This window comes from Battus philenor, unplaced genomic scaffold (genome assembly GCF_028537555.1).
Source record: "Battus philenor isolate CCGP_79_NKW_IND1 unplaced genomic scaffold, ilBatPhil1.0.hap1 SCAF_28, whole genome shotgun sequence".
In the NCBI taxonomy this organism is placed as follows: domain Eukaryota; kingdom Metazoa; phylum Arthropoda; class Insecta; order Lepidoptera; family Papilionidae; genus Battus; species Battus philenor.
Genome location: NW_027181691.1, coordinates 3,014,675 through 3,028,958, shown reverse-complemented (window position 1 = coordinate 3,028,958; position 14,284 = coordinate 3,014,675). Strand labels below are relative to the sequence as shown.

The 14,284-nt window shown below is 34.9% G+C and overlaps 1 protein-coding gene across 1 annotated transcript; it reads left to right on the top strand.

The window, feature by feature from the left end:
* The first annotated feature begins 445 nt into the window (after positions 1–445).
* Positions 446–7,707, top strand: LOC137925811 (uncharacterized). The gene is made up of 7 exons (XM_068769270.1): positions 446–581; positions 2,078–2,446; positions 3,620–3,717; positions 4,953–5,161; positions 5,968–6,085; positions 6,120–6,194; positions 7,507–7,707. Exons 1-7 carry the CDS (start codon positions 446–448, stop codon positions 7,705–7,707), a joined length of 1,206 nt encoding a protein of 401 aa, XP_068625371.1.
* The last annotated feature ends 6,577 nt before the right edge of the window (positions 7,708–14,284 follow it).

The following is a 14,284-nucleotide window of genomic DNA, read 5'->3' as shown; positions in this document are numbered from 1 at the left end:
TATAAAGCTTGCATGGACAAATAGTAAACTATAATTAAAATTACGTAATGTGAATTTTGGAAACGTTTTTTACGCATTTCGTTATTTATTATATTTCATACTATTGTTATCTTTGGTTAGGGTGTATCATATATTAATTGAAAGGAATAATAAAATATATTCACCATTTTAAAGCTCTCTTTCAAAACCACTCTGTATAATAAATATAGATAGATAAAAGTTAAAAAAATAAAAAAAGTTTCTTTTACTGCAATACGTAGCGATTTTGGCTTTTTAAAATCAATGTAACCTTCATGTAAACATACTTAAATTTTCGAACATAGTCGTCAAATAAAAGAATTTGATTGGTTTGTCAATAGTTTAACAAATTGCCGTCAGATCGAAGTTACTATAGGTGCTATTATTATACAGAATTTTAATATACAGAAACTGTTAAGAACCGAAGATGACGTCCCATACCATAGAGAAGTCTCACAAGAAGGACTTGCAACAGTTGCTTGATGAGTCCGGGCTCACGTGTGTCCGGTCGATGCTGGAATCGGAAGAGTCAAGCGGCGTCTCTGTAGAGACAGAAAATAAAGGTAATTATAATTAATAATATCTTACAATTCGTACTTATATACGGAGTCAAGAGTCCAACAAGGCCAGTCCAACCCTCGAGAAAGAGATCGACGAATCCAACTTGGCTGGGCGGTTTTCGGGAAACCATGAAACATCTTATAGTCCAAAATATAAATATAAAATTATGTGTATGTAAAAATATGTCTATACACCAATACCTCACTTTGCGTCGTGGTTACGTTCCAAAAAAACACGACGCAAATTGAAACGCCGCAAAGTGAATTAAGATTTTCTTTAACAAACCATGTAAAGATCAAAGATGGGTTCAGGGTTACGAAAATACTACTGTTTAAAAAGAAAATTGAACAAAGTAAACATTTAAAAAACAAAAATAATATCTCTGCCAATAAATAAATTGGAAAAATATTTACCTTTTTTGTAACCAGAAACAACACGTAAAAATTTATATAAATTTATAACTCTCTTTTAAAAAAAGCACAACCCACTACATTACAACACACTACGTAATTAAAACTGAACTCTAAAATTAGCAAAACAAAGTGAAAAAAAAAAACTGTATTCAAATTGCGTTGTTTTTAGTTAGAAAAGGAATTCCCGAATTTTGATGGCATGGCGCAATTAAAAACAAAAGTGTTACCATCTTTTAAAAAAAAAGAAAATTTCAAGTTTGAAAGTTTCAGTTCATAGATGCCCACTGCAAGACATATGCCTCCTCCAAAGATATCTATGGTGGGATATACCATAATCATTGGGTTAGCGATCACAGTGTGGTATTAAGGTATGCAGAGGACGCTGCTGCCCATCCTCTGGAAATTTGTGAGTGAAATGTGACAATAATATATAATTAATGCCGAAAGTGTGAATTTATAAAAATCGTATCCCAGGATTCAAATCCGCGATCACTGGTCAAGTGTGGTATATTATACAATTATCATAATCTAAATTATATCTTCTTGTCTACTGTCAGTTCTTTAAGAAGAATGTCTAAGACGCAATATGTTACCAGTGACGAATTAATGTACAGAAAGGTGTTATATTATAGACAGTTGCTTTACGGACCTTTTAGAAGGCTATAATCAGGAATTGTCTACGATATTGAATCAAGACAGAGGAGATCCATCACCATCAGGAATCATAGCGCACAAAAGGTAATGCCGCTGAGACTAGAAGGTTCTGGAACGGAGATCAATAACGGGCAAGCGAAAGAAACTAGAAGTCTATATATAAAATGGACACATAAATTTGATACAGTCGTTCAAATAACCTAAAAGCAATCCGCTATTAGGTTTCCATTGTAGAAGAGCTCATTCGGATTCTAGTTTGTATTAAATTGTTGTCTTTTCCTATTTTTCAAGACATACACAAGTGACACATGTTCTCCGTATAACAGGAACGTACGATAATTGTTTTGGACATGATCGTTAGGAAAGAATTCTCCAAATAACTAATATTCTATAATGACATTTCTTCTATATTGTTCTATTTTATTACGTAGTGCCAAGTAAAGAGTTAGAAGAAGAAATGACCGACATGGAAGTGGAGGAAGAATCAGTGTTCATGACGGAGTTGAGAGAAGAACAAGGACCGGAGATATTCCCCTCTCCGTCGCTGAGAAGGGTACTGTCGGACAGGATTAGGATGATTGAGAAGCATAATCAGATTCACGTTCTACCAGAGAAATTCAACACGCAAATAGATCCGCTGAGGATACCAAAGATATCAACCACGCCTGCGCAAGGGTATATAGACGAATTGGCAGATATAACTGGATGTAAGACTTATAAAAGCAGTTTGGCAGAATACTGGTTTCTGGATACACTGGCTAACTTACTGAGGAGAGCACAGGAAGACGGCTTGGATAAGCGTATGAGAATTATCTTTCGTATATCGCTAAGTCTAGTAGTCTAGTTTTTTTATCATTCTTTTTTTATGGTATTTACTTATTTCACCGACCTTTGTTAATTTATCTGTGTTACCCAAATGGTGAACTGGTCAAAGGAGAGACCATCAAAAGTTACAAATAGGAATAAAAAAAAACAATAGTGTATAAGAGTAATCAAAGTAATTACTTAAATGTATGATAAATGTTAACAAAATAGAAAGGTAAAAATAAATTATAGTAATATAAACGTAAGAAAAAATCAAGGAAATGAAAAAGCGAAACAGAACAAAATGTAAGCCTGTTGCATTCCGGTGGGAAAGTGACGAAAGTGAGGTGATGAATGAAAGAATACAAAATGAAAGAAAAGAAAGAACTTGTGAAGATGATATTGAGAAGGAAAAAGATGAGAACGCAGATAATATGATGAAATATATATATACATATACGTATATAATGAAGCCATAAAAAATAAAATTAAATCGTGGACTGGTAGAAAATAACTTTGGTATTAAGTTCACCGTTATACGTTGTCTAAGAAGTGTTTAAATAAATAAATAAAATAAAATGACCAGTACTTTAAAGTTCTTTAAAACCTTTGCAAGTTATATACAGAAGTGGAAAATGAAAAATCATTTTGTATCTTGTACCTCCTCTGGAAAGACAGTGTGATTGAGTTATTGTTTTAAAAATCATAGCAGTTTAGGAGGAAAGGGGAACCTTAGTAGAGAGAGAGTTAGCTATCCTAACTCTTGTGTGAAGTGTACCGTATGTCTGTTCCATGCGGAATTTTAGGGGAGTGCTTGTATTGACAGAGTTACCTGGTTATTTATACACCTGCGGATTAACGATAAACATGATAAGGAGTCCTGACAGTCACGCGACGTTCGAGTGGCTCATTGTGGTAACGTTTTTCTTCCTATTGCAGTTTAGGACGATATTTAATATGTCGGGTTAACTATAGGGCAATAACATATGTAGCTTAAGTGTGGCAGTAACTGTGGAAGGCCACTTTTATCTTTCGATAATTGATCTAACCTAAATTCTTCTTTTGGTTACATGCAATACTAAAGTAAACGAGGAAACAACCAATCACCCTGTATTAATAAATCTCTTCGATAAGAACTCACTTCATAGATTTTAGTATGCTTCTTGTAGCAACCCAAGCAGTGCTGATCCACTGGTTTTGCGAATGGATGAAAGAGATGCAACATTTTGACGCTGCCAGTCGGCCACGTATGCTGAGACGTTTTAAGGTTGGAGTAAATACAATCAAATATGATTATTATGCCTATCTGAAAGTCTTAGTCCACTGTTTTCCAACGTGGGATCTACGCCCAAAGGTGTGGCAATTAGAAAGTGGACTCATCACAAGTTTAACCCTTTCGCTTTAATGGATAGACTAAGATTGTACATGACATCTGAAAGTTTTAAAAATACTGTTCTCAGCCGCCTCTGTGGAAGCCCTCAAACTTTATTACCAAAAACGAAGGTTGAGCCTAAGCGCCATCTGCACTATGATCCCTCAATCCTACAGAATCTATATAGCAGAGTAACATGATCTTTTGTCATTTTAAGATTATCCCAAAAAAATTAGTACCCTTCGTTTGATTTGGTGAAAATATTAGTTCTTACTTCAAAGAAGTAGGACTTAATTGAAAGATCGGCTGCAGTCCTGAAGTTCTGACAGCTTAACTTTTGACTCTGGAAATATTAAGTCTAATGAAGCATCTTATTATCATTAATCAGTCTTAGGAAGCTCCTTTTAGGAGATAGTCCGCAGATTTCCAATGGTCATGGTTGGATGTGGCCAGTATCCAGGGTATTTTGAAAACCGTGACAAGGTCACCTAACCACCTTATGAGTCGGTTTCTAATATATACACTAATGTAAATGTATAATCATCATGTAAACCGATAGACGTTACCTGCAAGGCACAGGTCGCCCATAAAGATTGCCACAATGAACGATCTTGGATTGCCCGCATTCAAAGAATTCCTGCAACCTTGACTTTGTGGTCAGTCTACCTATCAGGAGGTTTACGTTACGTCTACCGGCTTATGGTCGCCACTCGAAAACCTTTTGGGCCTAACAGCTGTCGGCAGCATGAGCGAATTGCTCATGTGCCGATATATCTAATATATAACATTTGCATGCCATGTCACAATGTTAGTTACCGTACTCCTCCGAAACAGCTCAACCGATTTTTACCAAATTTTATATGCGAATTCAGTAGGTATGAGAATCGGCTACTATCTATTTTCCATACCCCTAAGTGATAAGGGTTATTCACCCTTAAATTTTTTTTATTTTTTTATGATACTGCATACAAAAAAACATACCACCCTAAATTTTCACCCCTCTACGATCAAGCCTTATTTTTTATCTGTTAATTTTTTTTTCTCGCAAAATAACGTTTACGGGTTCAGCTAATACTACATATATAAATGTATTCTAACTTATTATCGAGGAAATAATAAATATCTTCCAGGAAACAATGCTCTCGGCTGCTGGCTATGTGGTAACTGAAGATAAGCTCCCGTTGCCTCTAGATGTGGGTGTCACCTACAAGGCAGAGGAGTACTTCAACATTAGCCATCCGTCACCAACGCCGGTTGACTCCGCACATTTCGTCACCTTCGAAGGCTTCCAGTGCTGTCTATTTGATCTAATCAAGATACTGCATTATATATTCGATTTGTAAGTACAATTCTTGTAACTAATGCTTGAAATTTTCTTTTTATTACTCAATGTATTTATTGATTGAAGTAAAATTTTTAAAGAATATATATGTCATATGCTGTGATTTAGTATATGGTACAGCATATCCAAAAATCAAATAATATACTGAAGGTATTTTCGAAATTGCGAAATTGGGCAGTGGTAGAAGACTCGGACTTGCAATCGTAGGTCGCGAGTTTGAGTCCCGGGATACAACATTATGTAACTCATCCATCGTGCGTTAATTATATAGGATTACTACTGCTCACAAACAAGTTTCCATTGGATGGGATGGAGCATCTTCTGTGTTACCATACTGCGATCGCCAACCCGCCTGCCAAGCGTGACGATTATGGTATATCCCCTCGTAGATACCTTGGGGGGAGGCCTATGCCTTGCAGCGGGCGTCTATAAGCTGAAACGGTGATGACGATGATGAATTTCAATGTTTAGATTACAACATAAATATTAAAATTAATTATTGTTAATGTCTGTCCCCGCAAAATTTGTACTGCTAGAAGTTATTAGACTGTTGTATTCTAATGGAAAAATAGATGTAATGTTGTTATATTTTAGAGTGATTACCTTATACAGGGTGACTGAACTGTGTGTACTATGACTTAAAATAGGTATAATATAATAAATAATATAGTAAGCTCTAAACTTTTTGCTGTAAAAAGCTATACATTCACCCCTTTAAAGATTTGCATTTATAGCTCATTACCCTGTATTCATTAGTGATTAGCAATAACAACGCTTGTCACTAAAACCAATGACTTCTCCAGATTCAGCTCCGACTTCCAGTACGATTTGATAAGATCAGTGTTCACTTTCACGCCGGAATATCAGCTGATTGACGCCCCACATAAGCTGCAGTCACCGAAGCGGCTCTTTACACCTTACGTCAAACCTAAGGTGAAAGATAAGGGGGGTGAAGAAGGACAAAGAACAGAAGGACAAGAAAGGGAAGAAGAAAGAAGTTGACACGGAGGAATATTTGCATCTCCTTAGTGTAAATATTTATTTAAAACATTTAAATTCAACACATCATCATTTCGGCCACTGTCATTGCTTGTACTGGCAACACATGAACAGATTACTACATTCTTTTTTAGTTTTTATTGATGACATTTAATATTTTCTGCAGGAAAAAAAACAAATGTCAAACTTTTTTAATAACCTAATCACAATTGATTGTTAAAGTTGATTATTTAAAAATTAACGTCGCTTCTTAAAATTTTTAATTTATTTAATCAATATTAATATAATATCATCATCATGCCAGTTGCAGGGCGTCCATTGCAGGATATTGAGCTCTTTGCTCTTTCTCTGGCCTGCCTATTACTACTTCAACTGGACGATGCTCGGTGTCGGTAACTTTCTTTCGCCTGGAGATTTTCTGATTATTTAATCAATCTCATAAAGGCTTTCCTGAGCATAATAGTCTTCTTCATGGCTCTTTGAGCAACTTTGATTATTATATATGCCCATAGCCACTTTAAGTTGCCGATCTGCTGGGCTACTTCCTTTTGCCTTTCGCTTACAGATTTTCTCATTACTTATTCGATCTTAAAGGTTTTCCTGGTCATACTCTCTTGATGGCTGGTTGGGCAACTATGATTATTATATATGCCCATAGCCACTTTAAGTTGCCGATCTGCTGGGCTACTTCCTTTTGCCTTTCGCTTACAGATTTTCTCATTACTTATTCGATCTTAAAGGTTTTCCTGATCATACTCTCTTGATGGCTGGTTGGGCAACTATGATTATTATATATGCCCATAGCCACTTTAAGTTGCCGATCTGCTGGGCTACTTCCTTTTGCCTTTCGCTTACAGATTTTCTCATTACTTATTCGATCTTAAAGGTTTTCCTGATCATACTCTCTTGATGGCTGGTTGGGCAACTATGATTATTATATATGCCCATAGCCACTTTAAGTTGCCGATCTGCTGGGCTACTTCCTTTTGCCTTTCGCTTACAGATTTTCTCATTACTTATTCGATCTTAAAGGTTTTCCTGATCATACTCTCTTGATGGCTGGTTGGGCAACTATGATTATTATATGTGCCCGTTGCCACTTCTACTTGCCAATCCGCTGGGTAATCTTGAATACTTTCGTTAGTCTGTGTTTCTTTTCATTCCTGATTCGTTTGTTTCGAAATAACGAGCATATCCTTTCTATAGCTCTTTTAGCGAGTGGGTAATCTTTTACTAGAATTGACAAATATGTATAATGTTTTACTTTATATATAGTTCGGCGGTTTTGACATTTAAGTTTAAAGTAATGCTGGTTGACAAGTTTAAAAATGAAAAATTAACAGCTTCAAGCGGATATTGAACGAGAGAAGGAAGAAGAGACAGAAAAGCAGCGCGAACAGTTTCATCGACGCAATCACCTGCTCCCCTTGTCGTTTGCGATCACCGATGAATTTTTCGACAAGTACTGGCCGCCGCCAACGCCTGAAATTATCGAGGAGCCCGAACCGGAGCCGAAAGGGAAAGGAAAGGGTAAAAAGAAATAGTGGCGACTACATAGATGTTATCGTCGTTTTTCTCATAATTAATTTTTATCTGTTTATTTAATTTAATTATACGAACATGTATCTTTAATGTCTTTTATTTTGCAACCGAACAAGTTGAGGTTCATCCCCCACGGGCGGCCTTTTGTCCGAATGCTAAACGGGTAATATTGACGACTGTCCCAAGTCCAAGCCCAAGTCGGAGCTTAGCGGTCTCCTGATCCGCTGCAATAGTATGTAGCAGCTAAAGCCGCAGCTCCTCCGGGAGACATCTCGCTTTGCTACCATAGAGGTCTTAGGCAACAAAATAAACCCGTTTTTTTTTTATTTACGGCTTGAATTATTGCTAAAATATTATAGTTGTCTTGAGGTGAGCTAAACCAAATTGAATTAAAATTTAACACTGTTGAGAACGAAAATCAAACCATAAGTTACATTTTCTTTATTTAATGGAATCGGGCGCTACCTTGCGGAAGTCAATCCTAAGTAAGAAAAGGACCAATATTTAGCAACTTCTGCACATGCAGTGGTAGTCGTGCAACAAAGTGCACCGCCCGCCAGTCCGTTGATAAATGCGCATGCGGCAAACAATGAGAATTACACAACTGCCACCGTTAAATCACTCAACACGTGTTTCACCCCTCCACGAGGCATCTTCAGGAGTTATGTTACACCGATTAGTGCCAAACACAGAGTGCCATTATCATTATTTATAGCTTAAGTTAATTTGAATATGTTAACTTTAGTGAACTCTTTGTAGAACCATAAGCAACATCGGAAGGCAGCCCCAAGCCTTATTGTGTCGGTTGAGATAATGGTAAAATAAAATAGTGAGCCAGGACCTTGAATTTCAAAACTATTTTTTTTCCAAAAACTGCGTATTTTGAAGCTTACAGTAAGACTTGTTCAACTAGACGGGTTGACATCCCATAAATCCAATGACCGTTTAGCAGTTTTTACGAAATGTGTAAAACTGATATCGCGTCAAGAAGATATTCCGTGATCTCTCTAGAGCCCATATTTCGTGCTACTGGATTTTTTCTCTGTGGATACTTCAAGAACTCCACTGCAATTGCCCAGCTCTAAAAAAAACTTTGTGGAAAATGTCCGCTATCCCATGAGCGATGTGTCAGCGAGTTTTCATGTGCTTGCGTTCTAGATGTCGGGCGAGTACGGTTAGATTGCAAACACTGTTTTTAAAAGATAAAATTCCCACGTGTTTATTACGTCACATGTTTCCTTTTCTGAGCTTTGTAATATCTTTTTTGTTTGCTCAACTAAATGGCCCACCTGTATATTACAGAGACATCTATCGTTAAAATATGTGTACAAATAAGCAATTTTACGAATTAATGATATTAAAACTTGTCAATAGATGGAGTAAAAATAAAAAAACCGATTGCACCTGTCAAAAATGTATTTGGATTGTAGTCGGACTATGAGAAATCGCTGGTAAGATGGCCGACGAGCGCATTATTTTTGGATAAAACGTAGCCATTACTTATAATCTTAAGAAAAACCTGTTGAAAAATCCATATCCTAACGCCACATATCCGAAAAAGAGTAGTGCAGTAGTAGAGTACTGAGACTTGTGATCGAAGGTTCGATTCATAAACAAGTTTCTATAGGATTGGCAGCAGCGTCTATAATACCATGATACATTGCAATTGCCAGCTCCTTTGCTATGAGAGGCTATTATGGTATATCCTAAGTAAGAAAAGGACCAATATTTAGCCACTTTCGCATATGCAGTAGTAGTCGTGCAACAAAGTGCCCGCCCGCCAGCCCGCTGATAAATGCGTATGCGGCAAACAATGCCAATTACACAACTGCCACCGTTAATTCACTCAACACATGTTTCACACCTCCACGGGGCATCTTCAGGAGTTAGGTTACACCGATTAGTGCCAAAGTGCCACTCTATGGTATATCCCTCTACAATCTGAGAGTGGCTTATTCACTATAGTGGGCGTCTATGGGTTCAACCGAAGGCACACTATCTAAAAATCTATAGTTTCAGAAATTTTAATAAAATTCGTTCTTAACGGATTACTACGTATTAAAATTAATTATCGATTACAGCTTTTTCCTGTAGACTGAAGTTATTGGCCTATTCTAATAGAAAAATAACATATTTCAGAATAATCCTTTTATACAGGGGTAGTATGAAAAAGGTTGAAAAGCTTTTATTGTTGGCAAATAAGCCAGTATAAAAACGCTTTTGACATATGTTTTAATGTTATAATATTAAACATCAATTACAAAATTAATTTCCATAAATAAAGTCATCACTTCGAAATTTTTTTAACTTTTTTTTTCTTTTGGAATATAATAGCCAAATAACGTCTTGCGGTATAAATTCGGGACTTTGTATATTTTTATCACTTGAGTATTTTAGAGAAGGATATCAGATCTGTTTCATACACTCGTCTACCTTTGAATCTCAGACATATGTTTAATAAATACACAAATATAGATTAAATTTAATATTTATTCATACATCTTTTTTGAGTTACATGATTATAATTCACGGAAGTAATTTGTCGTATACAACGTGAAAGCTTAATAACCAAATATAAACGTTACGACATTTACAATAAGATTTATTTTTCAATACCATTGGCTTCATGGAATGTACGCCATTCATTTTGGATATTTACTTTGTTTTACCTTCTTATAGAAAGCACTTTCGCACTGAAATTTCAAGATTTCAAAACTAATAAATCTTATTCAAAAATAGAACCAAATGCATATTACGTAAGTGTTGGCTAATATGGAATACACTTTTAAATATAAAAAATAAATATATCTTAATTATAAAATTTTAATGATTACTGTTACGTGTTCTATTACTTATGTCCGATTAACAAAAATTAAATTTCTTAATTAAAATTTGAGAAGTCGACTGTATATTTTTTTAACACATGTCTTGTTATATAAATTTCCCGAAATAAAACATGTATATAGGTCCAATACTTATTATACCATAGTAAACATTGGGGTTTTTATATTATTGGATATTGGAGATTGTCACCGGATGAGAAACGCTTTCTTCATATCCCAACTCTTCAAACCTTCCCGTGTATATCACAAACTACTTCCACATATAAAACATCTAAAGTGACACTAAATATATTATGACACATATTAACGTTTCGAATATCAAATCAGCGTAAATTATTACTAATATTTGATTATAATCACAATATATTAATTTGCAATATGCGGTAACTTAAACCTATAAGTCCAATAATAAACATTTGGTTTTGGTCCAGATTGCCAAATTCATTTGTCAAAATCATAAGCTTGGTTAATGTGGAAAGAATTTTTGTGAAGAAATCATGCCGGAAAACAATTACTTATTCTCTGTTGTTGTTGTTGTTGTTAGCCCGAGGGCTTTTACAGTTTCATCGGATCCGAGTTCACGGAGCGAAAGGGTCCGTGAACTTAACAATAATTACTTGTGCGAATGTATGCTCCAAATTTACTTTCTATAATGCTACCAAAACCGCTGTACTGCTACATAGAAATGCGTGGCAAAAGAGGGAGGAATTTCGACGGTCTGTTTTGTCAGTCCGTCGTCAACGCTCGGAAGCGACGCACGTAGCTTTCTGAGGCGCGGTACAGCGGTTTCGGTAGGACTATACCTTAAAATAAGTAATACTAGAATGAGACATGACATTTTCACCTATGTCATCATTATATCTCTGAAGCCCCAAGGTTTATAAACTTGAAATTTGGTTTGACTATTCATTTCACGGACCTTCAAAATTACACCCGTAAGCAGATGGCGCTTAGAACCTTTTTTATATGATGAAAAGCTCGGGCATCAATAGCTTTGGCTCGAGCCGCAACATTATACTATGTTATTGGATTGGAGTCCGCCGAGGTCTTACTTGGACGGACGCTCCATAGCACTTGGCGCAAGGGTCCTCATCAGAGGACTTACGAGTTTATCTATGAACACCAAAATAACAGGCAGACAATAAGTATAAAAATTGAATTTTACAATAATCGATTATATTTTTACATAAATCATCAATAGCTTTGAACAGAAATTTGACAAATAAATTTGGCATGCACCTTGAAAACCTAAATAGCTATTTAAAATTCTAAATAAATTGATTATAAAAAAATTACGATGACTTATTTTGACTTAAATATATAATCAAAATCATTATTTATTTGAACTATTCCCTAAATTATAAGATGATTTTCGAATGCATATTTAACAAAAGTATGTGTTGGCAAATTATGGAAAAAGCTTTTTTTAAAAACGACATTGGATAAATGATTTTTAATTTAGGCCTGAACACGATTCCATAGCATAGTAGGAATCTAATTGGAAAAGGTGAACGCCAATGCATCACAAGGCCGAAATACATATTAAATATATGCTGGAAATAGGACATCTAGTCTATAAAAAGCCATCTCTATAATTTCTTAGCCGAAAAGCAACTTTGAAAACATGCATTCGATTATCGATTTCTGATTTGAAATAACGTTAATACAAAAAATAACTGTTTTTTATTCTATTTTCAACTACCTGCAGTTTTTACATGTAAACACCGACACAAGGAGCAATAAAAGGAAAGATATTTCCACATATAATTTTTATCTTATTTCTAATTTACGTGGTCACTTTTTTGTTTAAAAGGATAAAATTTTTGAACTTAATTATCCTGAAGTAGGGATTCCCAAAATATTTTCCAGAAATAGATTCGTTTTTCAAAATTAATACGGCACACAACCCTAGGCAAAATAATCAATACTTCAAACACGGCATATTGACTAAGTTTTTCTAAAGCATATCATGTTACGAAATACTACTAATATAACCATTTCTCAAATTTAGTAAATGTAACAACATATAAGTCATATTAAAATTTTGAAAACCACATAAACAATTTTCTTTTTAGTATATCCCTTGGAAAAAAATTTCGAATCTGAGAGATATCTTTTATTATTACTATGGGAATCCCCGTCTTTGACAGTCTTTGCACGAGTTGATATTATATGGGAACGATGTTACTTCGATGCCGATAGATGGCGCTACTAGTGTTTTATATAAGTGCTACAGTTTAACGCGGGTAGTCGCATATACCGCACCGCTCGGTCAATCGAAATGAACAAAGAAGACCCGACATATATTTATAAAGAATATTTTAGAATGGTTTTTCAAGGATGCTCATGTTTAGGTGTATGAAGAGCTTAGTGCCTCTGAGCTTATATCACGGGACATCATCAGAAACAATGCATTGGTTTAACATTAACCAAATTGCTTCATATATTAGCTTATTGTTTGAATGACAGTCCAAGTGTCATAAATAAATATAGAATTGTTGTTAGAATGCACAATAAAGTTGAAGGGTTAGCTTACTATGGAAAGAACTTTTAAGTGTCAGTTCGGCTTATAGATAGGGATAGACAGAAAATAGATCCTTGCCTTATTCTATCTATAAGTAACTAAATGAATGTATTTCAGTAATTTCTTCAAGCAAAAATAATTTTGGGTAATGCATCCTATTATCCCCTCTCTGACACCATTCATCAATACCATTTCCTTGTAGTTCTACCGAAACTGCTGTACCGCGCTTAGGTATGCGCGGCAAGACGAGGGGGAGGGGTGTTCTGGTAGTGATAAATGTGGTCCTATTTCCTAGGCCTCCACCTTGCCGTGCTTTTCTTAAGAAGCTATACAGCCGTGTCGGTAGCACTAGAAAATATTGTTCTTTGCTAGTTGCACATATAAAAAAAATCATAGGAAGTTTAAATAATACTTTAAAACACTATTTCGAATATTGGAATGCTATTATATCAAAATTGAAGTATAGAAAAAAAATCATATTTGTCTTATGTTTGAATGGCAGTACAAAGTTAACATACGTGTCCCATAAATCAACGTCATGTCAAAACAGGGTGAAGGGGCATGTATTGTGTAAGACGACCTTTTTAAACCTTGCGATATTTTTCCTACTAATAAGTCTTCAAATCTTTTTATATTTATTTTTTACTTTCATTCCCGTATTAATCATCCTGTGTCAGATACGCCTAAGACAGTTGTCTGATTTAAAATAAAATATTATTTATAAAATCTAAATTATTACTACATCGTCAACTATCAAAACAAAGGCCCTTTCATTCGACCTGACGTTGATTCATGGGACACCCTGTATATTATAGTTTAAATATATTAATTATAAATTGAAAATTAATTCACTTAAAAATTTTAAAAATGCCCATATATATTTTTGACCTTTGCAATTTTCATATCAGTCACGTTGTAATGGCCCGTTTTCATTGGCAGATCAGTTGTTCAATGAGTATCATAATCAAACTGAATATAAGGATTAATGTTTACACAAAGGTGAAGTGTTAGCTTACAACGTAAAGGACTTTTGTAACTGAAAATCCCAAAACGAGCAGACAGGCGAGAGGATATTATTCTTTTTGTTTTAATTTATCATCTTTAGTATAATTGCAAACAAGAAACACTTTCCAAAATTAAAAAAAAATCTTTTATGTAAACATGCATTAAAATATTATAATTTGAATCATTAGGATAATGTATCATCAGAGT

What these genes read in the sequence shown, in the direction of transcription:
- LOC137925811 (XM_068769270.1), top strand. Translation starts at nt 446, where the DNA reads ATGACGTCCCATACCATAGAGAAGTCTCACAAGAAGGACTTGCAACAG. An exon ending in TGTAGAGACAGAAAATAAAG is followed by an intron (nt 582 to 2,077) that starts GTAATTATAATT and finishes TTTATTACGTAG; the next exon opens with TGCCAAGTAAAGAGTTAGAA. An exon ending in GGAAGACGGCTTGGATAAGC is followed by an intron (nt 2,447 to 3,619) that starts GTATGAGAATTA and finishes TGCTTCTTGTAG; the next exon opens with CAACCCAAGCAGTGCTGATC.